Source organism: Lissotriton vulgaris, chromosome 9, assembly GCF_964263255.1.
Source record: "Lissotriton vulgaris chromosome 9, aLisVul1.2, whole genome shotgun sequence".
Taxonomy (NCBI): Eukaryota; Metazoa; Chordata; class Amphibia; order Caudata; family Salamandridae; genus Lissotriton; species Lissotriton vulgaris.
The window spans coordinates 282,069,806-282,090,626 of NC_141697.1; the positions used below are offsets into that span (position 1 = coordinate 282,069,806).

General features: G+C 43.6%; 1 protein-coding gene across 23 annotated transcripts in view; it reads left to right on the top strand.

Moving 5' to 3' along the window:
- Positions 1 to 20,821, top strand: part of NRXN3 (neurexin 3) — a 2,233,908-nt gene that overhangs the window by 1,878,376 nt on the left and 334,711 nt on the right. For all 23 annotated transcript variants that reach the window (XR_015299916.1, XR_015299918.1, XR_015299917.1 and 20 more), the window contains one exon: positions 3,428 to 3,609. Coding sequence is in view for 18 of the 23 variants with exons in the window: in XM_086937585.1 (XP_086793711.1) it covers positions 3,428 to 3,609 (182 nt within the window). In the remaining 5 variants the exon portion in view is untranslated. The remainder of the gene's footprint in view (positions 1 to 3,427; positions 3,610 to 20,821) is intronic.

Sequence of the window (20,821 nt, forward strand, 5' to 3'; positions counted from 1 at the left end):
AGAAGTGCCCTTCTTATCCAAATTCAAGAATTACATTTTCTTCTAAATTGCGGAAGGATATCCTCTTCCTTGGGACGCCATTAAATCCTCTTCCTAGTGCCGGAATGAATGTCTCTTCTTAGACCAGGAATGAGATCCTCATCCCAGTGCAGGAATGTATTGCGGCTGGGTAAAGACTTGACAGTAATCTAGGAGAGCTTGCTTGGTGAAGTTACTAGAATGCAGGTCTGGGAGAGCACAGGTGAGGTACCCCTAGACACACCTAACAGTTGCCTTCTTTTGACAGTGTTCTGAGGAGTTGGCCCCACTCAACTGGGATCTGGAAACTTGCATCGCTTCACAGCCCAATGCCTTGGACTCATGGCTTGGTCATTCAGGGTCACCATCAGTAAAATCTGAACATGGCAGAATGCATTCTGGAGCCGGGAAGGAGACGGGCCGCCGCCTGTCGCTATGCATAAAGCTTATGGGATCGGTGGCATTTCCTGTCCTCTGCTATTACCCAAAAGGGCTAAAAATGTCCCAGCATGTCTCCTTAACATCTGCTAGCTTATTAATTCACTCCGGATGCAGCTTTAATGCAAGGTGACAAGGCTGTAGCCAAGTAGGTCCTCGGACTCTTTAGCATTCTGCGCAGAGAGGCGCCTGCAGACGGCAACGTCAAAGCCAAGGCGCACAGGATTTAACTCATAAATTACAGTGGAATTCATTTTGAGCAGAATATATTATTTTAGAGCCGTATTTCTGCTCCATATTAAGCTAACTGGTCTGTGGTGAAAACTGACATGGATTATTGCGATGGCAAGGCAGATAGGATATTTTTCTCAAACCTGAGCAGCAATTCGATGGCCTAAACCTTTGACACAAGGCTACAGGGTCTATTTCTTCTTAGCCATGTGGGATTGCATTTTACTTATAATTTGTGTTAAATGGGTATGTAGTCCTATCTAACTGATGCTGACTGTGAAATAAATTTCTGTTCTTGCACTATTTTGGAGTCATCCCATGCCCAGGTTACCCAAAAGCTCATTCATGAGCAGTTGCATGCGTTGACAGTCTCATAATCTGTCCCAAGATTAAGGGTGGGACAAATATGTTATTATGCATGTGAAGTTGGGTGAATTTGAGAAACTTCTCAGTTCATGCAGAAAGTTCCCTCTGCAGTGTAGGGCTCACATTTCCCCCATTTTTTAAGGTCAGGACTTTGGCACAGCTATAGCCAGACTAAGCCTCTTCAAAAATATGTATACATAATATTCCTAAATAGAGGGGCTATTGGTCAACAGGCTTCACTCATTGGTCTGTTTAATTGTCATACAGATGTTGTTTCTGCCTACAACAGCATACAACATAGGGCAAAGGATCGCCCTATTCTACACATTGGCTGTCTTCACGTAGAGTGACTACACAAAGACTGTGCGCATTGTTCACACTCGCCTAAAACCATTCTTTTCTCGTCAGTGACAAGGATAGTTCAAAGTGTGTCTTTTAATGTATTTTTATTACAAATTTAGATACCAGCTATTTATTTCGGCTGCACCTAAGGTGCCCAGTTAAATAGTGTTTATTTTCTAACTCCTTTTTAAAGTTGTAGTTATACAGTCACATTGGAGCGCCCTGCGATTTCAGTGCTTGGGTAGGTGGTGAATAGTTCCTCTTTCCTTCACAAATAATAGGAGCAAAATTAAAGATTTACTATTTAAAACAACCATATTAGTGATTTTTTTAAATCTAAAATTCATATTGTCCATGGTTGTAAAGAGGGGTCCCATGGGTACCCTCATGAGCCCCAACCGGAGGCCTCCAGATGAAGGGGGCCTGCTACGGGCCCCCAAAGTCAGTTTCTGACAGCTGGTTCCTGTCTGACAGACCGATTAGGAATGGTTGTCAGAATCCGACATTGTAATACGTCAGTCGGAAACATGGTCCATATACCTTTATAATTTGGCTCTGACTGAATGCCGGTAAGTACCGAGTCAGAAAGACCGAATGGTTACCTTCCATCATAATTGGTCGGAAATGTTTCTGAGTCTGTAGGAAACATGGGTTCTGTCATGGCTTAAGAAAATCCAAATGCCTTTTGGAGCCTTTCTGACTAACATCATAATGAGGCCCTGAGTGTCAACTTGATTGAAGACTTCTTTCTCTTGAAGGTACTAGACAGTGTGCACACCAGTACGCAGGATTGTTGTGGCTCCAAACTATTTTCACCCACTACAATTGTGCTATTAGCAGAGCAAAAAGTCTGAGTGTTGCTGTCTCAATCAATGCAGCAGTACACTTTGGAGTCAAGACTGACTATTGGGAGTACAGGCCTGCCCTTAAGGACCCAGTGCACCTTTGATTTTCAAATCTTCATTTGTTGAGGCACAATAGCATTTCTACTAGAATTGTTGCATATAGTAAAACCAAGATACAGAAGGAAAGGGTCGGCTCAGATGGATACAGAAAACTTAGTAGCTGAAGGTACTGTGGATAATCAATTAGGACAAAGGATAAGACAGGACCAATATAAATACCGTACTAATATGACATATTCATGTAACACTCAAGAGTTGGGGTTGAGAATTCTGAAGAGAAAGGTCAGCAATAGCATGACTATGGGGTTATAAAATGGGGGAGATGGTACCATACAGGGAGAGGACAGTGTGACATATTCATGAAGCATCCAAGAGTGGATGGATAAGGAGGGTGAAGAAAAGAGGTCAACAATACCACAATAGGGGGTTTCAATGGTGGAGCTCTGAGCACACAAAGGGAGGACAGAAGGACATATTGAAACATCCAGGAGTCGGTAAGTGAGGAGGGCGAAGAGAGATGCCGACAACAGTTTGATTAGAGGGTTGTCCAATGGGAGACATAGGAGCACACCAGAAGAGGACAACATGGAGGAAAGGCTATCAGTGAGATGAGACTCAAAGTTATTGTGGTGATTTTTGAGAGTGATCTTTGAAGTCAGGGAGGCAGGTTTCATCTCCGAGATCGAGTGAGTGGCATTTCATAGGAACTATATAAATCGATGGAATGATCAAAAATATAATTATCTACAGGAGAGCTCATTGAAGAGATAATTGGTGGCAAAGTTCTTGGGTCAGAATTATGTCACTCTTTTTCCATCCCTTCTTTCTGCTTTTGATTTCCAATCTTTCTCTTCCATTTCCTCTTTCTCCCATTTCGCCTTTCTCTCTCTTGCTCTGGGTCAAAATCTAATGATTACAAATAATTCCTGGTCCCCAACGAGTTCTGGTGACCACCACCTGCCCAAATTAATCACTGACTCTGGTGCCACATTGCGTGGAGAAATGGTCAGACTTGCACCTCTAAGTGATCTATATCTGCTGTCACTATTCACGAATGAACATAATGCATGCCTCTTTGAATCCGGAGACCCACTAATAACCACCCTCCATTTTTCTATTCTTTTCAGCTGGTGCCACATACATTTTCGGGAAGAGTGGAGGCCTCATTGTGTACACCTGGCCCGCCAACGACAGGCCAAGCACAAGGACAGACCGCCTGGCCGTGGGCTTCAGCACTTCCATCAAGGACGCCATTCTTGTGCGAATTGACAGCGCTCCAGGACTGGGGGACTTCCTACAGCTTCATATAGTGAGTAGCCCAGAACCCTTAAATCTGAGTCCTAGCCCACTCCCTCACACTTCCACGTAATTACTGTCAAAGGCCTTGTAAACCTGTCTCCTATTGTGATACACGATCCAATGCAATCTTTACACAGTATTTGAAAAATATACCAATTTTATACTAATACGAAACGTAAATCAAATAAATGTGTTAGTGGAATGTCAGGGATGAAATCCCACGATGTCGATGCTAATTTAATAATAGTACGTTTTTATTATTTTTAAACATTATTATATCATGTGGGTCTGAGTCAGAGGTGGACATTTATATGGCAGAATTACTGTAATGAGAATTAAGCATTTTCCTGGCTGAATGTAGCCAGGAATCCTAGGAAACAGAGAGAGAGAGACGGAGACAAAGACAGCAAGAGAGAGAGAGAGAATGGGGAGGACAGAAGAAAGAGTGCGTGTGTGTCTGTTTCAGTTAAAAGGTGGTGCACACTTGTAAAAAGGAGTGTGCTTGTGAGAATAGTGAAATATCAGGAACGCTAAAAGTCATAATCGAGACGCAATGACCATGTGTAATTGTTTCTTAGTAGTGAAATATTGAGGGCTTATTTGGAGTAGGGGCGTGTAAAATTTGCATAATTTGCTTTCACGTAATTATGGGTAAATTTCAGAAAATTAAGTGAATTTACACATAATTGTGTGAAATGCAAATGTCATTTAGCGCTATATATAGCACCACATTTTTCCTTTCATACATTTTTTGTGCCAAATATGCATTTTGTGCTAAAAACTACCACAAAATCCTCTATTGCCACAAACAAAATCTGGTTGACAACATTCCGGTTGTTTGAGTTGTTTTTGTGCTCACTCACAATAATTTTTCCATGAACAGCAGCATTTTTACACTACGTGCCGCAATCACACAATTTTGGGAAGTTGACTTAACAACCATAACACGAAATTCCTGAAATTAAACTATTTACCCCTGTGCAATTTAAATTTCACCTGGGACTACTTTTGACTCATATAGATGGTATGGGTTTCAGAACCAGAACAGAAGAGGTTGTTGCCAATCAGCATTGAGGTGCATTGGCAGAGCTGTGTGAGAGTCCTGCCTTTGCAAAAGCAATTGCTGCTCTGAGACAAGAATCATCTATATTTTCAAGTCTCCCTTCACAAATGCAGCCCCTTTCAGTATCATTGATTTCACCTTTACTTCGGCATTACAGGCCCTAAATGTGAGATTAGGGAATCCATTTACTTTGGATACACTGACGGGCATTAGGCCCTAGGGACCCAATTATAAAGGATCAAACAGCACATCTCAACATAGCATAACAATAAATTGGACTAAATTCATAGATAACTGAGTTTCTTAAAGTAAAGCACAGGACTGGAAACAAAGCTTCCCAGAATTAGTCATCCCATAACCCTACCTTGCCTCTTCCTGAGAAAAGGTGATGCATTTTGTTGGCCAGTGGTCTCCCTTGGCTTGAAGAAGCAGACATGTTCATAGCTCTCAGACTCTCCTGTAGCATTGCACAATTGTGATCCAATAATCTTTCATTTTAATTTAATTCCATTGTAACTATAAAGCATGTTGCCAAATTCTTACACAAACACGTTAAACAAAAGGTACAATCACCAAGAAGTGAACAATGAAAAATTGAGGAAGGACTAAAAACTAGCAACGGGAGGTTAGAGAGTGCAGGGACGGTTCTTTTAAGAGAGAGTAGGAAGAGTATTGCCTAAGGGCAGCAAAGATGGGATGAGAGAAATCGAGTAATTAGGAGCCAGCAATGGAAATTGACGCGAATAAAGGGGAACAGCGGAGACCAATAGACTAGAAGAAGATTGTAGAAACAGAGATATTATAGATAAAGAACTACAAGATCATAGATGAACTAAAAAGTGATACAGAGAAAATGGAACAAAATACAGGAGTGAACTGGAAGCTAGCGGAGGGAAGCAGGGGATAGAAACATAGAATCAATTTCCAAATGGACTCGAATTTACGTTGAAGATCTAGAAATAAATAGCAGAGAAGCAATGTAGAAGGCAGAGCATCTTACATACCGCATGGATCAGTAACCAAGACTGGAGCAGATGAGAGTGAGGGTAATGATCTCAGTCGCATGGAAAGTAAAGGGCTCAATTTGTTCCATACATTATAAACTTTGAAACAACAGGTGCTTACAAAAGAAGAGACTACATAGAGAAGAAAACAGAAGAGACAAAGATTATGCCTAAGTTGGTTGTAAATGCATGGGGCGGATAAGCAGGGGAGAAAAGAATTTTACTCGTCTACTGCCAAATGAGCTGAAAAAACAAAGAGCGGAGATCGACAGTGCCCGGCTTGTTGTGCTCCTTAACCCCTTCGCTGCTGATGACGGGCTCAGCTCGTCATCAGCCACGGTGGTCGTGTGCGGATGACGAGCTGAGCTCGTCATCTAACGCGGCTTTTAATAAAAAGCTGCACAGCGGAAAAATAACCGCCGCAGTGATGCGGTTAAGAGACCCTAGGTAATGTTTTTTATTTGCCCGGCCTACAAGGTCTGCTGGCACTCCTGGAATCTTTCCATGTGTCTGAACTTGGGTATCTGAGAGTACAATGTAGCATCTAGGATGTTCAAAACAGATTCGAGCAAGCCACTGATTTTTGGGCTCACTCGATTTTTGATGGCTATGTGGGGAGCTAGGGCAAAGATATGTGTCTCCCCCAAGAACCAAACTAACGCTGCTGTCTCGAAATGGGATATAATGAGCATCATTTGTATAATTTTTTTTATTTTGCATTCAGATGACCCAAAATTTGATTGGGTTCTTTTAGATTCTCTTTTCTTTTTATTTTAGCTTATTAACTAAATGTAAAGATATTTTTAAAGTTATTTGCTGCATGCGTTTATTGTTCAAAGGCTGTTTTAAACCAGGAGTCTTAACCCTGTGTTTTTATTTTATTTAATCACTGTGTTTTACTTATTATAGTGTTTTTTCTGGGCTTCTATGGCCATCAAGCTGAAATAAAGGTCTTTGAACTAAACTGACTTTCAGTTTTGGACGGGTTGAGAAAGAAGAGCAAGAAGATATCCAAGATTGGGCAAAAAATAGAAAACTTCAGATCGTAACTTTAAGTTTGAAATCAGAATAGGAGAATAAAATTAACAGTTGAAGGACGTCAAAATAGTTGTGATAGAAGAGTCCTTACAAGGAAATATGGAAAGCAAAGGACTGGTTTCCATTGAGAGTGCGCACCAATTTCATCTAGTGACAATCGGCCTCCATTGGTTTTTTTTTTCTCCATAATCGAACTTCCTCTCGGAGGAGCTAATCTGGTCAACAAGTCCAAGACATTTCATGTTGTCAGTTCAGAAGCATGCATGCTGTACCAATAAGTGGCCTTTTACCAATTGGGAGGATATGATAGCTTGAGGAAACAGCTGTGAACTTCGACACTATTAAATTTACATTTCTGTTCCTATTGATATCAAATAGTCTGAATGGTCTCAAACTTTTCCTTCACTTTTTCATCACTTACATGTATGAATATCAGTGCTGAGACTTCCTAATGTCTGTTGATTCTTTACCCACTTGTTATTTTACCCTGGAAAAAGGTCCTGTGTATTAAGTTTCCTAAATGATTCCCTCACTTCCGGTCTCTTTCAAACTAAGAAATGCCTGTCTCCTCAAGAGTGCTTTGCACTTAATGTATTGCTATAACTGTATAATATATTCCCCTACTCTTCTCCAGCGTGAGACACATGCATGGGGCCAAAGTCTGCCCCCTAGTGTTAACATTGTGAAAATTGCATACTGGTAACTTTGTTTTTCCATCTTATAGTGTGTCTCCGTGGAGATGTAGCCTTCAGAACTGTGCAAAGTGCCCAGTAGCAGATGCAAATGCCAGCGTTTCAGCTGTCTTTCCTGAATGGTTTATTATTGCCCTCAGGTACTGTGGCTGAAAACATGGCTATAAAATCGTGTTTTGCAGACAGTCAGTTTTCAAGCTTTGCAGTGAAATGATATTAGCCGTGCAGAATCAGTTATCCTCACTTATTTCATGCATCTCACCTGAAATTCTCGGACCAATGGTAACTAAGCCCATGCATAATGCTTTTGTACAGAGTAATCTTGCTTGAACCCGGATTATTGGTCAGGGCATATCTTTACTTAATTTCTATTTCCTTGCACTGACTGTATTTTCAATCGCGGAAGACCTGGTCCTAGAGTTCGCACACGCCGCTGTATCTACGCTCAGTGCACACTTTAGGAGGTTGTAGTTCATAATAGTGTTGTCAAAATTATAATCTGCCGATGTACTGTTGACATAATATTGATAAAACAAAAGTGAGGGATTAACACTGCTGTGACGACATTTTGAAGTCGGTATCATTATCACAATACATTTGGAAGCCTATGTTTCTAATGTAATTTTGTGGTGCAAAATCAGCCTCGTTCCTTTATATGGCTATGAAACTCCCCAGTGACTAGCAATACCCTTTTGTACTTGAGGGCATGACTTACACATAGGGGATATTTCCGACTTTGGTGCCCAGGGTATTCTCCCTCAAATGGGGTGGAGTAGCTTGTCCTTCAAACCCTCGAACAGCCTGATTTGTTATGAGGCGAGCAGACAGTCATCTTTCCAATGACTGTGCCTCCAATGGCCCAATAGAGGCAGGCCATCAGTGTGAGCACATCAGATCGCCCCACCTAGAGCAGATGATCTGATAGGTTATTATTTCTGCCCATCACTGCAAAGCATAACTGAGAGCACTAAATTGGAAAAAAAGAAAAAATACCCTCACACCCTGTGTGAAGACTCCCAAGATGTGGCAGTTTTTAGATTTTTTTTGTTTTTTCAATAATTAGCTCTTTTTTTGGGAGTTTGTTCTTGAAAACCAAAAACTTGTGCCAGGTATCTACTGGAATGTAAATGTACAGGAATTTATATAGCGCAAATCACCGAGCGGTTTCTAAGCGCTTGCTTAGGGAACCCGTCCTGGTTTTCCCCTGTGAGATAGCCCCGGCAGGGTATCTGCAAGGTGAAAGCCAGGCATCCCGCCGCGAGGGGCCGTTGTGGAGATTAAGCAAGCTATTGCCCAGAGTTGCAGAGTGTGAACCCGTGAATTGAGTAGGCACCGGAGCGAGAATTGTCGAGTCCATGGACATTTTAGGACTCAAGACCCTGCCGAGCCGGGAATTGAACCCTAGTCCCAGGCTGACCTCTGCTTCCAGGTCTGCCTCCTCTAACCAGTGAGCCACACTTCTCCACTGGAAAGGCGAAAGCCACACATCAAACGTGCAATTCTTATGCCAGCACCGATATACCCACTGGGCCAGCAGTGATTTCAAAATATGGTGCTCTGTAGACCGCCTGCGGCAAGGACTTTCTCCACCCACGTGGACAGGCAGGCACTGCCCCAAACTCTAAATTGCTCCCATCATTTATATGCAGGCAATCACCCACGTGTAATTCGAACACAACCTACAGTGTAATGATCTGAATGACAACGTATTCTTACTTCCAAAGCAAATGCCCCAGTGCAATAGCAATGAAAAGATGTCCTCGCTATGAGTTATAAAAGGTCACATTAAAGTTCAGTCCCATCCATCCACAATATATAAAAATGTCCTCTATCACATACATACATATATACTCTTGTGTTCTTTTCTTTCTTAGACATGACCCTTCAAGTTACAGGTGAAGAGATTATTGGGATTGATCCAACCTAGCAGCGACCCGTCCAACAGACAATTAAATTGGCATAGAGATGAATGCCAACAGTGTGATCTTGGGCCTTTGAAAGATCTATGAAGCCCTTAAAGGAAAAAGACAGAACACACATCACATGGAAGACCTTTACGATCCCCATCTAAAGATTTTGAAATCCAAGTCAGAAAGCCAGCAGTCTATGACAATATCGTATATATTTAAACTCACCAAGTCTGAGGGATAGGGAAAAACGAAAGAATGTCATGGTGGCTTACAGATTCATAATTGATGCCCATTTAGGCGTGTTTCTGGAGAAGTAATCAGCCTCACCTTTCAGGTATGAGATGAGAGCAGGATTTTCGTATTCAGGTGCTGGCTTGTGGTAAAGAGCACGGTGGCCCTGATAGAGAATGTGAAATGCTGTGCTCGAATCTCCGGAAAGGCAGAATAGGTTAAATGCACAGAGCAGAGATGGGTGGAATGTTTTATTATTCGCTTTGTCCACCTCTTAAAATTCATGGAGTGTCTGTCAACTCTGGGACGTGTCATATTCTCAAGAGCCATTTGCTCTCCGTGCATAATTCACTGCTTCTGTGCCGGTAAGAGGGAAACCGCCGGAGATAATATTCCAGAAGGAAGGGGACAAACCTCCCTAGTGACATTAAAAGCCAGGAGAGTGGGTCAGTGAACTCTTTCATTGATTGATTTGATTTGGCAATTTATAAAGTGCAAACAAATGCCCAAAGGCGTCAAGGTGCTAATTCAGGTTGTTGGAGAAGCGGAAGGGTACACATAGATCATTTAGGTCATATATGAGGACTGCCAGCCTTGGAAATAATTACGCCATTTGAGAGGGGTGAGTTTTTCAGCCCATCGCCATTTGTCCAACCAGAGAGGAAGCGGGTCTTAGTGCCCTGCAGTACCCGAGCTGACCAGGTCGGGACTGGGGAGCCAAAAGCAACCCTGGTAAAAATGCTCAAAGCAGTTCCACTCCCTCCATTCTCTTTGCTCAATCTCTCTCTTTCCATCCATCCATTCTCTCTATCTTGTTCCTCTCTGATCCCTTTGCTCTATCTAGCCCTTCCCCTTATCCCTCTCTCTCTTGAAGCTTTCCTGTGCCTGCTGCATTTAACCTCAGGAGATGGGGAAAGAGACAGAGGCACCCAGAGCAGCCATGGGTTCTCAAAACCAGCCTCCAAGATCTCCAACCACCTGGGTAATACCCAATGGAATAAAAGGCCTCTTCAGCCCTTGAGCTGACCCTCCCGCAAACACTAATAACAAAGGCTTCCACGGCTGCTGTTGACGTCCTGCGTTACTCCTGATGGACATTGGCTGCCCAAAGCCTCCGAACATGAACTGGAAACCCACTCGCTGAAGGGATGTCCAACTCACTTTGTGCACTGTAGGATCTCAGCTCTTCATCGGGGACCATGTCAAAAGAGGAGATATTGTGTGACATATCATAGGGCTATGTGAGTTGGAAGGTCTGATTTAACCCATGAAAGTCTTAAGAACACCAAATGCACGGCCATACTTGTTCGTGCTTCAGACTTCATTGGGAGCGCTCCTTATATTTACGTGTGTGTGCATCTGTTTGCATTCGTCCACATGCACCAGTGATCATTTGAGTACATGCATCTGTAGATTTGTCTTCACATTACTTTGGGGATGCAGTTAACTTGCGGATATAGTCAAAGATTATATTTGAAGGGATTTGAGTTTATTTTGAGGTCAACCACCACAGTCTGTTTACATAAACAGTAGCCTTTAATGAAAGCCACTGGCAGGGGTCTGGCGTGATGTGCAGACATGGTTGTGTGAGGGTGCAGGAGTGCCAAACAGTAAGTGGGAGGTAGGGCCGGCGCTAGGCATGGGCAGTGTGGGCAGCTGCCCAGGGCCTCGCACTCAGCCTACCAGCATGGAGCCCGCACCGATTGAGTGTCCTGTTGTCTCCCTGTCGATCCAACTAAAAGAAAGGTGTTTCCTTGCAATTAGGGTCCATGGGAGGGGTCCTGTCCCCGGGCCTCTCAGGGATGGTGTCTGGAGGCCAAGGGGAGGGAGACGTTTCCTCCTGTCCCATTTGCGAGGAGACCATTCAGAGACACTGCGGGACGCCCGTTGTCCAGCATTTTAGCGCCCCCGCAGTTTTAGCTTTTAGTCCTCAAGCAATTCTCACACCTATCCAGCTGAAACTGTCAGAATTGCCCGTGGGCTGTAAGTTAAAACTGTTTGGGGGCTAAAATCCTGGGCATTGAGCCTCCCACGGTGTCTCAGAATGGGGTCACTTATGTAAATTAGAGGGGCGTTGCACAATCCCTTTTGACCCAGGGCCCCACAAACCCTAGAACCGGCGATGGTGGGACGTCCTTTACTCATACTTGATACGTACAAGCACCATGACCAGTGGATAAAAGGCTGTGCTTGTTTAGTGCCTCACACTTTGTGTGTGTGCACGCGTGCCCATGCGTAAGCACATGCATACATGTCTTTGCTGAACATGCATATGAGTGAGTGTCTTTTAATAAGTGCTTATGCAAACTCATTAGACTTGTGTGTGTCCATGCAGTGCAAACTGAATACATTGTCAAGACATTGCACTTGGAGACTGACAGGCGAGCACCGAAGAAGCACCGGGGCAGGGCAGCTAATGAGCATCTCACCTTCCTGGAGGTGGATGAGCAGGGATCGAGCTGACCCAGCTGTTGTTTCATTGAGACAATCAAGGCTGCGCTAGCTGAGGGAGATGAAGCAAGGAGCTAATTCAGGCCTCATTCCGAGGTAAAACGCCAGTCCCCGCGCTTGACCCTCTACACAGTCCTGCAATTAGAGGCTGCATCCTCGCAGCCTCTTGGTCTTCGATTTAAAATAATTGTTCTCTTTTGATCCGTGCCCTACAATCCTGGGCTCAGGATCCAGGCTCGCGCCGCATCCCGCGCGCGCGGGGTGGACGGCGCCTGCCAACAGATGCTCGCCGCATCGTAATTGGACCATTTCCCTGTCACGCGGCTGCACTTTGGGAAGCTGCTATTCTCAGCTGCGCTGCCACGAGGTCAGCCATTTGCAGTCAACCGGTTGAGCAAATTAAAAAGAGCGGGAGGGAAGGCGAATCTAAGTAGCTGTTATCTGCGCCACCGCAGGGATCCCGGGAAGGACATGGGTACGACATTGTGACAGAGCGGGCTGTTGCCAAGGGGCATCCTCGGCGTGTTCTGCCTAGACCAGGTGGTTGCAGCGGTGCCTGTGAGGTGAATGCAAAACTCCCTGCGCGACTCGCAAAACAAGGAGCTGCTATATACCGTGGGCTCACTTGAATCACTGAATTGACTGAAATGGGGCACACTTTAGAAAGCAGTGCTATCGCTCAAATTACATATATTTTCTAGACAGCAGGTTACACTGATCTTAAATGTGTGTTCTTCGACTGCGAGGATAGCACACAGATTACGCAGATATTAGGGGTACAGGCTTAAAAAATACAGAAATATAAATCACGGTCTATGGGGGCGGCCTGCCGGCAAAGCGCACCAAAAAAAGCTTGCAAAATTATGACAGAAGATGGCAATGTCAGCTTAAGAATTCTGGAGGCCCCTTTTCAAGGCATATTTTGGGTGCCTGGTACGGAATAAATTTGAGTTTTATTGTCCATTTCCTGGTAATTCAAGCCTGCATATTGCTAAAAAAAATTTAATTAAGTTAAGCTCTAGCAGGGCCAAGACCCACCCAAATCCTTAAAATGACAGTGCGTAGAAAAACAGGATCAGAGGTAGGTGAAGGCCTAGAGGGAGCTCAGATAGAGACATGGAATACACAGAGTACAAGTAGAGACAAAGCTCACTTACCCAGGGAGTTCTTTGGAAGTTGGGGGCCCTGAGCAATTGCCCACTTTGCCCAGGTCTTAAAGCGTCCCTGGAAGATGGAATGAGGCATTTTGCCACAGCACTACCCACCCCCAATGCAGCCAGAGGGCAGCAGAATGGAAAAAGAGGGAAGATGCATGAATTTTAAAAAGGCACACAAGGTGCTATCCAGCGGTGACCCAAGGCGTTAAAGAAAGAGACCAATGAATAGATGAGGAATGGGGATTTGAAGGGAAGTGTGGACACCACCTTTACTTGTACCACAGGAGGGGACAGAGCAGACCCTCTTTCATTTAAAAAAAAATAGTACTTTTATATGGCAGTAAACTCAAGATGTCAAGATGCTGCCTTTAGTTCACTATCCTTCAGCAAAAACTAGCATTCAGCGGAGGATCTGCAAACGTTGAGTACATTTGAGCTGGGAATGAGAAAGTAGAGGCCATTCATTGACCGCTTACCAAAAAATCAGGTCACTAGATTTACTTACTCCCTATTCAGTTCCTTGCCCAGGGGATTTCGGGACAGGGAAATAGTGTTAGAAGAGACAGACAATAGACTCGCCTGGCCCCCAGGGGGTTACTTGCTGCAGCAGGTATCATTTACTTTACATGGATATTGGAAAGGGATTGATTACTGCATTTACAGAGTCTTTAAACAATCAGGAGGGGTGGGAAGGGGAGCAGAGGCGAGTGTAGACAGATAGATAGGTAGGTAGGTAGATAGATAGATAGATAGATAGATAGATAGATAGATAGATAGATAGATAGATAGATAGATACATACATACTTAGGTAGATAGATAGATAGATAGATAGATAGATAGATAGATAGATAGATAGATAGATAGATAGATAGATAGATAGATAAATAGATAGATAGATAGATAGATAGATAGATAGATAGATAGATAGATAGATAGATAGATAGATAGATAGATAGATAGATAGATAGATAGATAGATAGATACATACTTAGGTAGATGGATTGATAGATAGATAGATAGATAGATAGATAGATAGATAGATAGATAGATAGATAGATAGATAGATAAAGAAAAGGATAGCAAGGCACAGAGATACAGGTAGACAGGGTGATTGGTAGATAGAAGGATTACGTAGTCATTTCTTTGGTGGATACGTTTTTAGAAGAGTAAATGATTGTAGAATATAGATCATGGTATGTTATGATTATTTGCGAGCTACAAAAGTACCAATGCTTGACTCTGTAGAGCTTGTGCATTCTGTGTGGCTCAGGAATTCACATCGGCTGGTGTCAAGGTGGTCAGTTGAAATTGTGTTTGGCATTTGAAGATCCGTCTCTCACATGTGCCGTTTAGGCTTGGTTCTTATTTCACGCAACTGGATAGACAGACAGTTTGATGAAGAAACTGAAATGAAATAAGCAAAAAATAGAACAGGCGGAATAAGAAGGGATATAAAAAAACAATACAAGTTGAACCGCACGGCTTTCTGTCTCACCAGGAGTGACTACATATTGCCTGTCACTTTTCAATTATCTGGGTTGACCCTAGCTCGGCACAGCACAAGTGGCATCCCTTGGGTCACCCATTCACGGATCCTGGGTCCACCTCTCAGGCAGGATTCGTCTGGGTTCTCAGCGCTCAGGTTCCACCAGACACCCGTCTGATGGTGCACAGGGCTGCAGGGCTAAAGAAATTAACTTGTTCTCGCTTTGTACAGTGGTAATGAGTTTTCACGCCACACATCGCTATGAGCGGCTCTGGGTTTGATTAATTCCATGTACCATTTCTTTACAAAAATTGAAAATATGACAGGAGAAGCAAACATTTGCATTTAGGTGAACATTTAAAGGGGGAGCTTCGCCTCCAGCAGAATTGATCGCTTGCATCAGCACTAAGCAAAGTTTTGTCTTCCTTTAATCACAGAGAGGATGTAATGAAGTCAAGTGGAAGATAAAAACCCAACTGGGGGATGTGTGGGGAAGGGTCTCGGTGCTGACAGACTAGGTAGTCTTTTACCCCGATGCTTGGCATGCAAACATGAGACCCACATTAGGTCAATCTAACCTTTCATGTTCACAGGGTGCTTTGATGAGAGGGTCCTGCTGTGCAAAGTTTTGATACACGGCATGCAATAAAAAGATTTTCCACTAGTCTCCACAAGCTACTGAGGAGCATAACTCACAAGGAGTTATCACGCCTCAGGAGGGGTTTGTGCAGGTAAGAAAGGTGGGGCAGTGGGGCGGGACTCGACAGACGACGATGAGGGAAAATTAATTATTTATTTAAATTTCCCTCGTTGTTTGTCGAGTTCCCCCACCCACCCCACCACCCTTACCTGCACGAGCCGCTCCTCTATCACAGTCCTGCCTCCGATTGGGACTCCACAATGCTGCCAGCAAGTATTTCTGCTTTAAATTATTCTGTCAACTCAAATTGAGCCAACATTATTGCAAATTGACAATCCACAGCAATTTCTAGTATCTTAGTATCCAGTAGGGATGTCAAGAAGTGTTGTAGAACCATATGTCTTCACAGCGTCACCTCTCCGGCCTCATTGCCGTTGTGCCGTGTTGTTCTCCGGAGTGTGCGATACAACGCACCATATCAATGTAAATTCTTCCTTCTCAGATTGTATTTTCAGTGTCTATCTACTCCACTAAGCACTTTGTGACTATCTTTGAGGGGAAGATGCACCCTATCAGCAAGAGCTACAGACTTTGGAACTGAGGAACCAGCAGGGCCAGACTGGGAAACTACATGGGCCCTGGCAAACTGCTCTGCCGGCCCCCCTGGAGGGAGGGGGACGGTGCAGCTGAGCTGTTTGTTAGGGCCGGTTTCAGCCGATTTTGTTACAGGGGGCCTACATTGACAGCCCCAGGAGCCCAAAACTGGCCCCCACCCTGGCAGCCCACCGAGGAAATGCCCGGTGCCCGCTACGGCCAGTCCGGCCCTGGGAACCAGGGTAAAGTCCCGGCATCTGCTCAACATCCTGTGATTTGGGGCAAATGACTTAATCTCCCTGTGCCTAAAAAAATAAATCTGACCTTGTGTGGTGGTCATGTGAAGCTCTCTAATAGTCAAGTTTGATCTATACAAAAACTAAAAAAAGTAAAATAAAGAGTATATCTGCCTCGTGGCAGGAAAAGGGTATTTTGTGTTTGGGCGCAAATGTTCAAGAGAAGGGTGATTTTTTACAAATCAAAATGGTGAAAACTGCCACCTGTGACAGTGGATGAGACAATGCCAGGTCAAAAGGTGTTAAGCACATCGACCGATGGTTTAAGTGTCATCAAAGGGTTGTTTAAGAAAAAAAAATCAATCCCTATAACATTGGTGATCTTAAAAGCCAAGGGCCTTATTTATGAAGGACTTGCGCCGCCGGTGCGTCACTTTTAACATGGGAAAAAGTGACGCATCGGCGGCGCAAGTCCTTCATAAATAAGGCCCCAAGATTTTTCCTGTAAAGGAATGATTTGATCTTTGAGACATTAACATTGTTTAGGGAAGTGTAACTAAGCAGAAACGTAATTCTGTATGTTTTCATATCATAGCAAGTAATATGGCCTCCAAGGAAATACAGATATTTACTAAGAAGAATCAGCTTCTGACATTTTAGTAAAGTATCGCTAGGGTCACTCCAAAGTAACGTGTACTTTAAATATCAGCTAATGATTAGAAACCTTGGGGCATTAAGTCATGACTTACCCTTCCAAAATAGTTGCAGTTCATATACTTTGCTTTATATGCAAGCCTGCTTAGTAAGTTTCCTGTTTTCCAAATATTTAACTCCAGAACATGTTTTCAAATTGCCATAAGAAATGCTATACGTTTCGTGCTGAACATATATTGTGAGGGTCTGTATGAGACATGCGGCTGTACACAACCGGACCACAATACACAGTAGCTGTTATCGAACTTACTACATATCACATTTTATTCCTACAACAAAGCCTCTTATGTGAAGGACCATTTTAATATCCCAGATGCTGGGAAACACCATCTCTCCCTCATGATAAACGTGGATATGGCCATTTATCCCCATAAGATAGCCCTCGCACTTACCGAGAATGTAGACCGCTGGGAGTTTACCTTTTAAAAAGTGAAATACAGACATTAATACGCTTACACACATAATATTGATATTATGAAAGTAACTCTGAAGCAGGAGCACTTCCACTGACAAGTTTTGGGCAAATTAGCCTTTTCCAGGCATATTTTGTACATTTTAGACACAGAATAAAAAAGTTTATGAACGACAATGTTTAATATATGTATTAATACATGTATCAAATATTAATGGATGGAAAATGAAATTAACGACTGCCTGCTGTGGTTCCGAATGACCCCTAGCACGAGCAATGAGGACGGCAGCCAAGTTGGATGTTTTCCTGAGTATGTAGTTATCCGGATCTCTGAAGACTGCCAAAGGGATTCATTTGAAACTAAACCATTTACAAGTGAAGAAGGGGTGAGGGAGGGGAATATGACCAGTCTTGTACCAGGGAAACTAGAACCTGAAGTGTCGCTGTGAATCTTAATGGAGATAACAGATTCTGTAGCCACAGGCAGATCAGCTACTTGAGTGCAGTGACAGCAAGCACAGCCCTTGTCATTTGAGAGTGACTAGATAAGTACAAGCATCATCAAGCACAGTCTTTGTGTTGTGAGATCAGCTACAACCTCTCATCTATGAAACCCTATCCCTGTAAGCTAGCTTTACCTAATTACCACCAGCCTATCTATCTCACCAACCATTCACCTGAAACCACATAGCCCCACTAATGATCCCACTTAACTGGTATTAATATAATAGATCACAAAATAACTGGAGTGCGTGCATGTAATTTTTGCTTGAGAGCACATGACTGATCCCAATAACCAACAATAACCATTAGATTAACCACAAACGTTGGGTTTCACAGTAGCATGTTAATCACCTTAAAGAGCTTAAATGCCTCTTCTGGGGTAGTACGCGCTATATAAATGGAATAATATTACTTAAAAACAATAACAGCAATCAATGTTTTTGATATGAGTTGAGCTACTAAGATGCAGAGGCAAAGTGAGGGAACTTGTCCATTGAATTAAATCTGAAGTCTAGGGTGTTCTCACAAAAACTAAGGACATCTTTCGGACTTCCCTTACGTGCACCAGGAATGCTGGTGGTCCCCCAGGTGGAGCCAGGTCTAAGGTCGTCATTCATTGGCTCACGAAGGAGTGTCTGATTGTGAGACCTGTCACGAGCTTAGATCTAATTGACTTGCTAGTCTCTGACATCCTCTCGGGGTTACAACCTCTTGGCTGGTTTTAGAAAATCTGCCGCCTGCAGAAAGGAGGGTGATGAACACGAAATATAACGAGGAGGAAGTCGAGAACAAGCGATGAAGAGTAAGCGCCTGGGAATTCAAATCCTTTGATCCCACATCAAATTTATGAATTATATTACATATATTGACTTTCCTTAATGTACACGTCTTCAGACATGACCTAAGTTCCTATGAATCTATTTAATTGAACTCCATGAATATCCATGGGAAGATTGTACTGCTGAAGCTACGTCGCTATACTTGTGCGGTAGGAGAAGCAGAGCTACGGGCAGTCAATATATTACCAATTTGTTGAAAATATGGAAAAGATCACAATCCACACTGCTATTGAGATCAATACATCTTATCACTCTTGGACTGAGAGTTATTTTGAAGCACTTCAAACAGAGACTGGACAATATCAAAATTATTCAACATTACCTAGGCAATAATTTCTCAGATTCAGGGTTTCCAACCTATTAAAATCTAAAATGTTCTTCACATTTTCCTATGTGATGCCCCTTATGTTTATCTTAAGGTATGCATAGATACAGGAATAAAGTGTTACAACCATATAGGGTGTATGGAGCCCTCTGCTGCACCTAGCTGGATGCAACAAGTCAGGCTTATAGAAGGACCACCCTCCTCTGCAAAGGTTATATTAGCATAGTATCATACGGACGCAGGGTGGGGCGGTGAGTGGGAGCCCCCACAGAGCTTCAGCTATCATGTCATGTAGTCAAAGAGTCAGGGAGAAAGCTCCCTGCAGAATCTACAGTCATATAAGTCATGAAACCACAGAAGGATTTTGTTCTTTGGTGTTGATATTTTTTTAACAGAACATCAATACGAAGCAGATATTTCTTGTGTTTATATGACAGAGGGCCGATCAGTGTATTTATTTCAGGATGTAGAAATCTTGGTTTGTATGCCGATATTCTAAAAAGTTTTATTTGTCTCAATTTCTGTTACTATTTTGTAGCTATAAAACCACAGTGCAGCCATGCTGTACAAATGTTAGTTGATTCAATACTACGAAAGACAATGCTTGTGATATTTAATGCTCAGCCATCTTGAAAAAGCAAAATAAAACAAGGAAGCACCAGGGATCACCACAGTGGCAGGACCCTATGAACAGCTCACAGATCCAGGGTAGGGAGCATACATGCAGTGGGATGGAAGTCGCAGGACACTCTGCAAAGTGCTGGCTGCAACCGGGGCTAAAGAGATCGTAGAAGGCGAGATTGGCCGGTACGATGATGTCTGCTTAGCGGAAGTACAACAGGGTCTCACTGGCCATGGTCGCGAGCATGAATCATAGACAGGTGCCAAAGACGCTGCAGAGCTGGGTTGTGGTCAGATGCAATGTGGGCGTGGGCAGGAGAGAGGGCAGAGTGGTAGAGAAGGAATGAGTCCCACAATGGGGGTGGGGGAGGCAATTGCGCAGCAGCACCTGGAGGTGAGAACCATTATCCTCCCTGCGACAAGTTTCTGGCTGCAGATTTGTTGACATTAGAGACTGCTGGAAATCAACTGTGGGGATGGCCATTGTCCACACTTTGTGCCACCTGCTCAAGAAATGTGGGAAATAAAGTGGCTAGTGTACGACATTCCGCATATGGGCATTGTGTTTTGGGGTACAATAGTACGGTCTTAGATTTATCCTTCACATGTACGTGGAGGGGGCCACAGGTATGGATAGTAGTTATAGTCGGCGAGACTACCTTTTCTGCAATTAATCAAGGACCACATCAAACCGGAGATTCCCTTAACTAATTAACCTAGACTATTGGGACTGGTACTAGCCAAACAGAGGGTAGCCATACACTAGACACAGCCTGCTGCCCTGATGGGTGGTAAAAGGCTGATGGACTTGCAAGAATGGGATGTGCCTGGGTAGAGATGTCTGCGAGCTGTGCGAACGGATGAACATTCTGAGCGGGATCTGGAAATATGGGAGGATTTGGTCTGTTGGTCATAGATTTGCTGAAGCCTACCCTCCGTTCAGGGGGTCAGAAATTAGGGACACCCTGTGTAGCTGGCCTGCGTGCCTGGCCAGATTTAGAATCCGGCTGAGGGGTTCCCTTTTTGGTGAACCCTTCCCTTTTTGGTGTACTCTGTGCTGGCTGGGGTGATGCATCGGGATGTTGGGGCCCTGTGTGTTCACCCCCCATACTGTGACCGGTTCCCCTATTACTCCCTCCTTGCTCCCCTCCCTGTAGCCCTTATAGCCCATTTTGTATGTTATCCTCTTTCACCTCTACAAGCAGTGTCTGGGTAGGTTGAGAGGGAGAGTCGCCCACATCATCAACTGCCGCCTTTTTTTTCCATTCTATTATTTAATTGATGCTCAATATACAGGTACATAT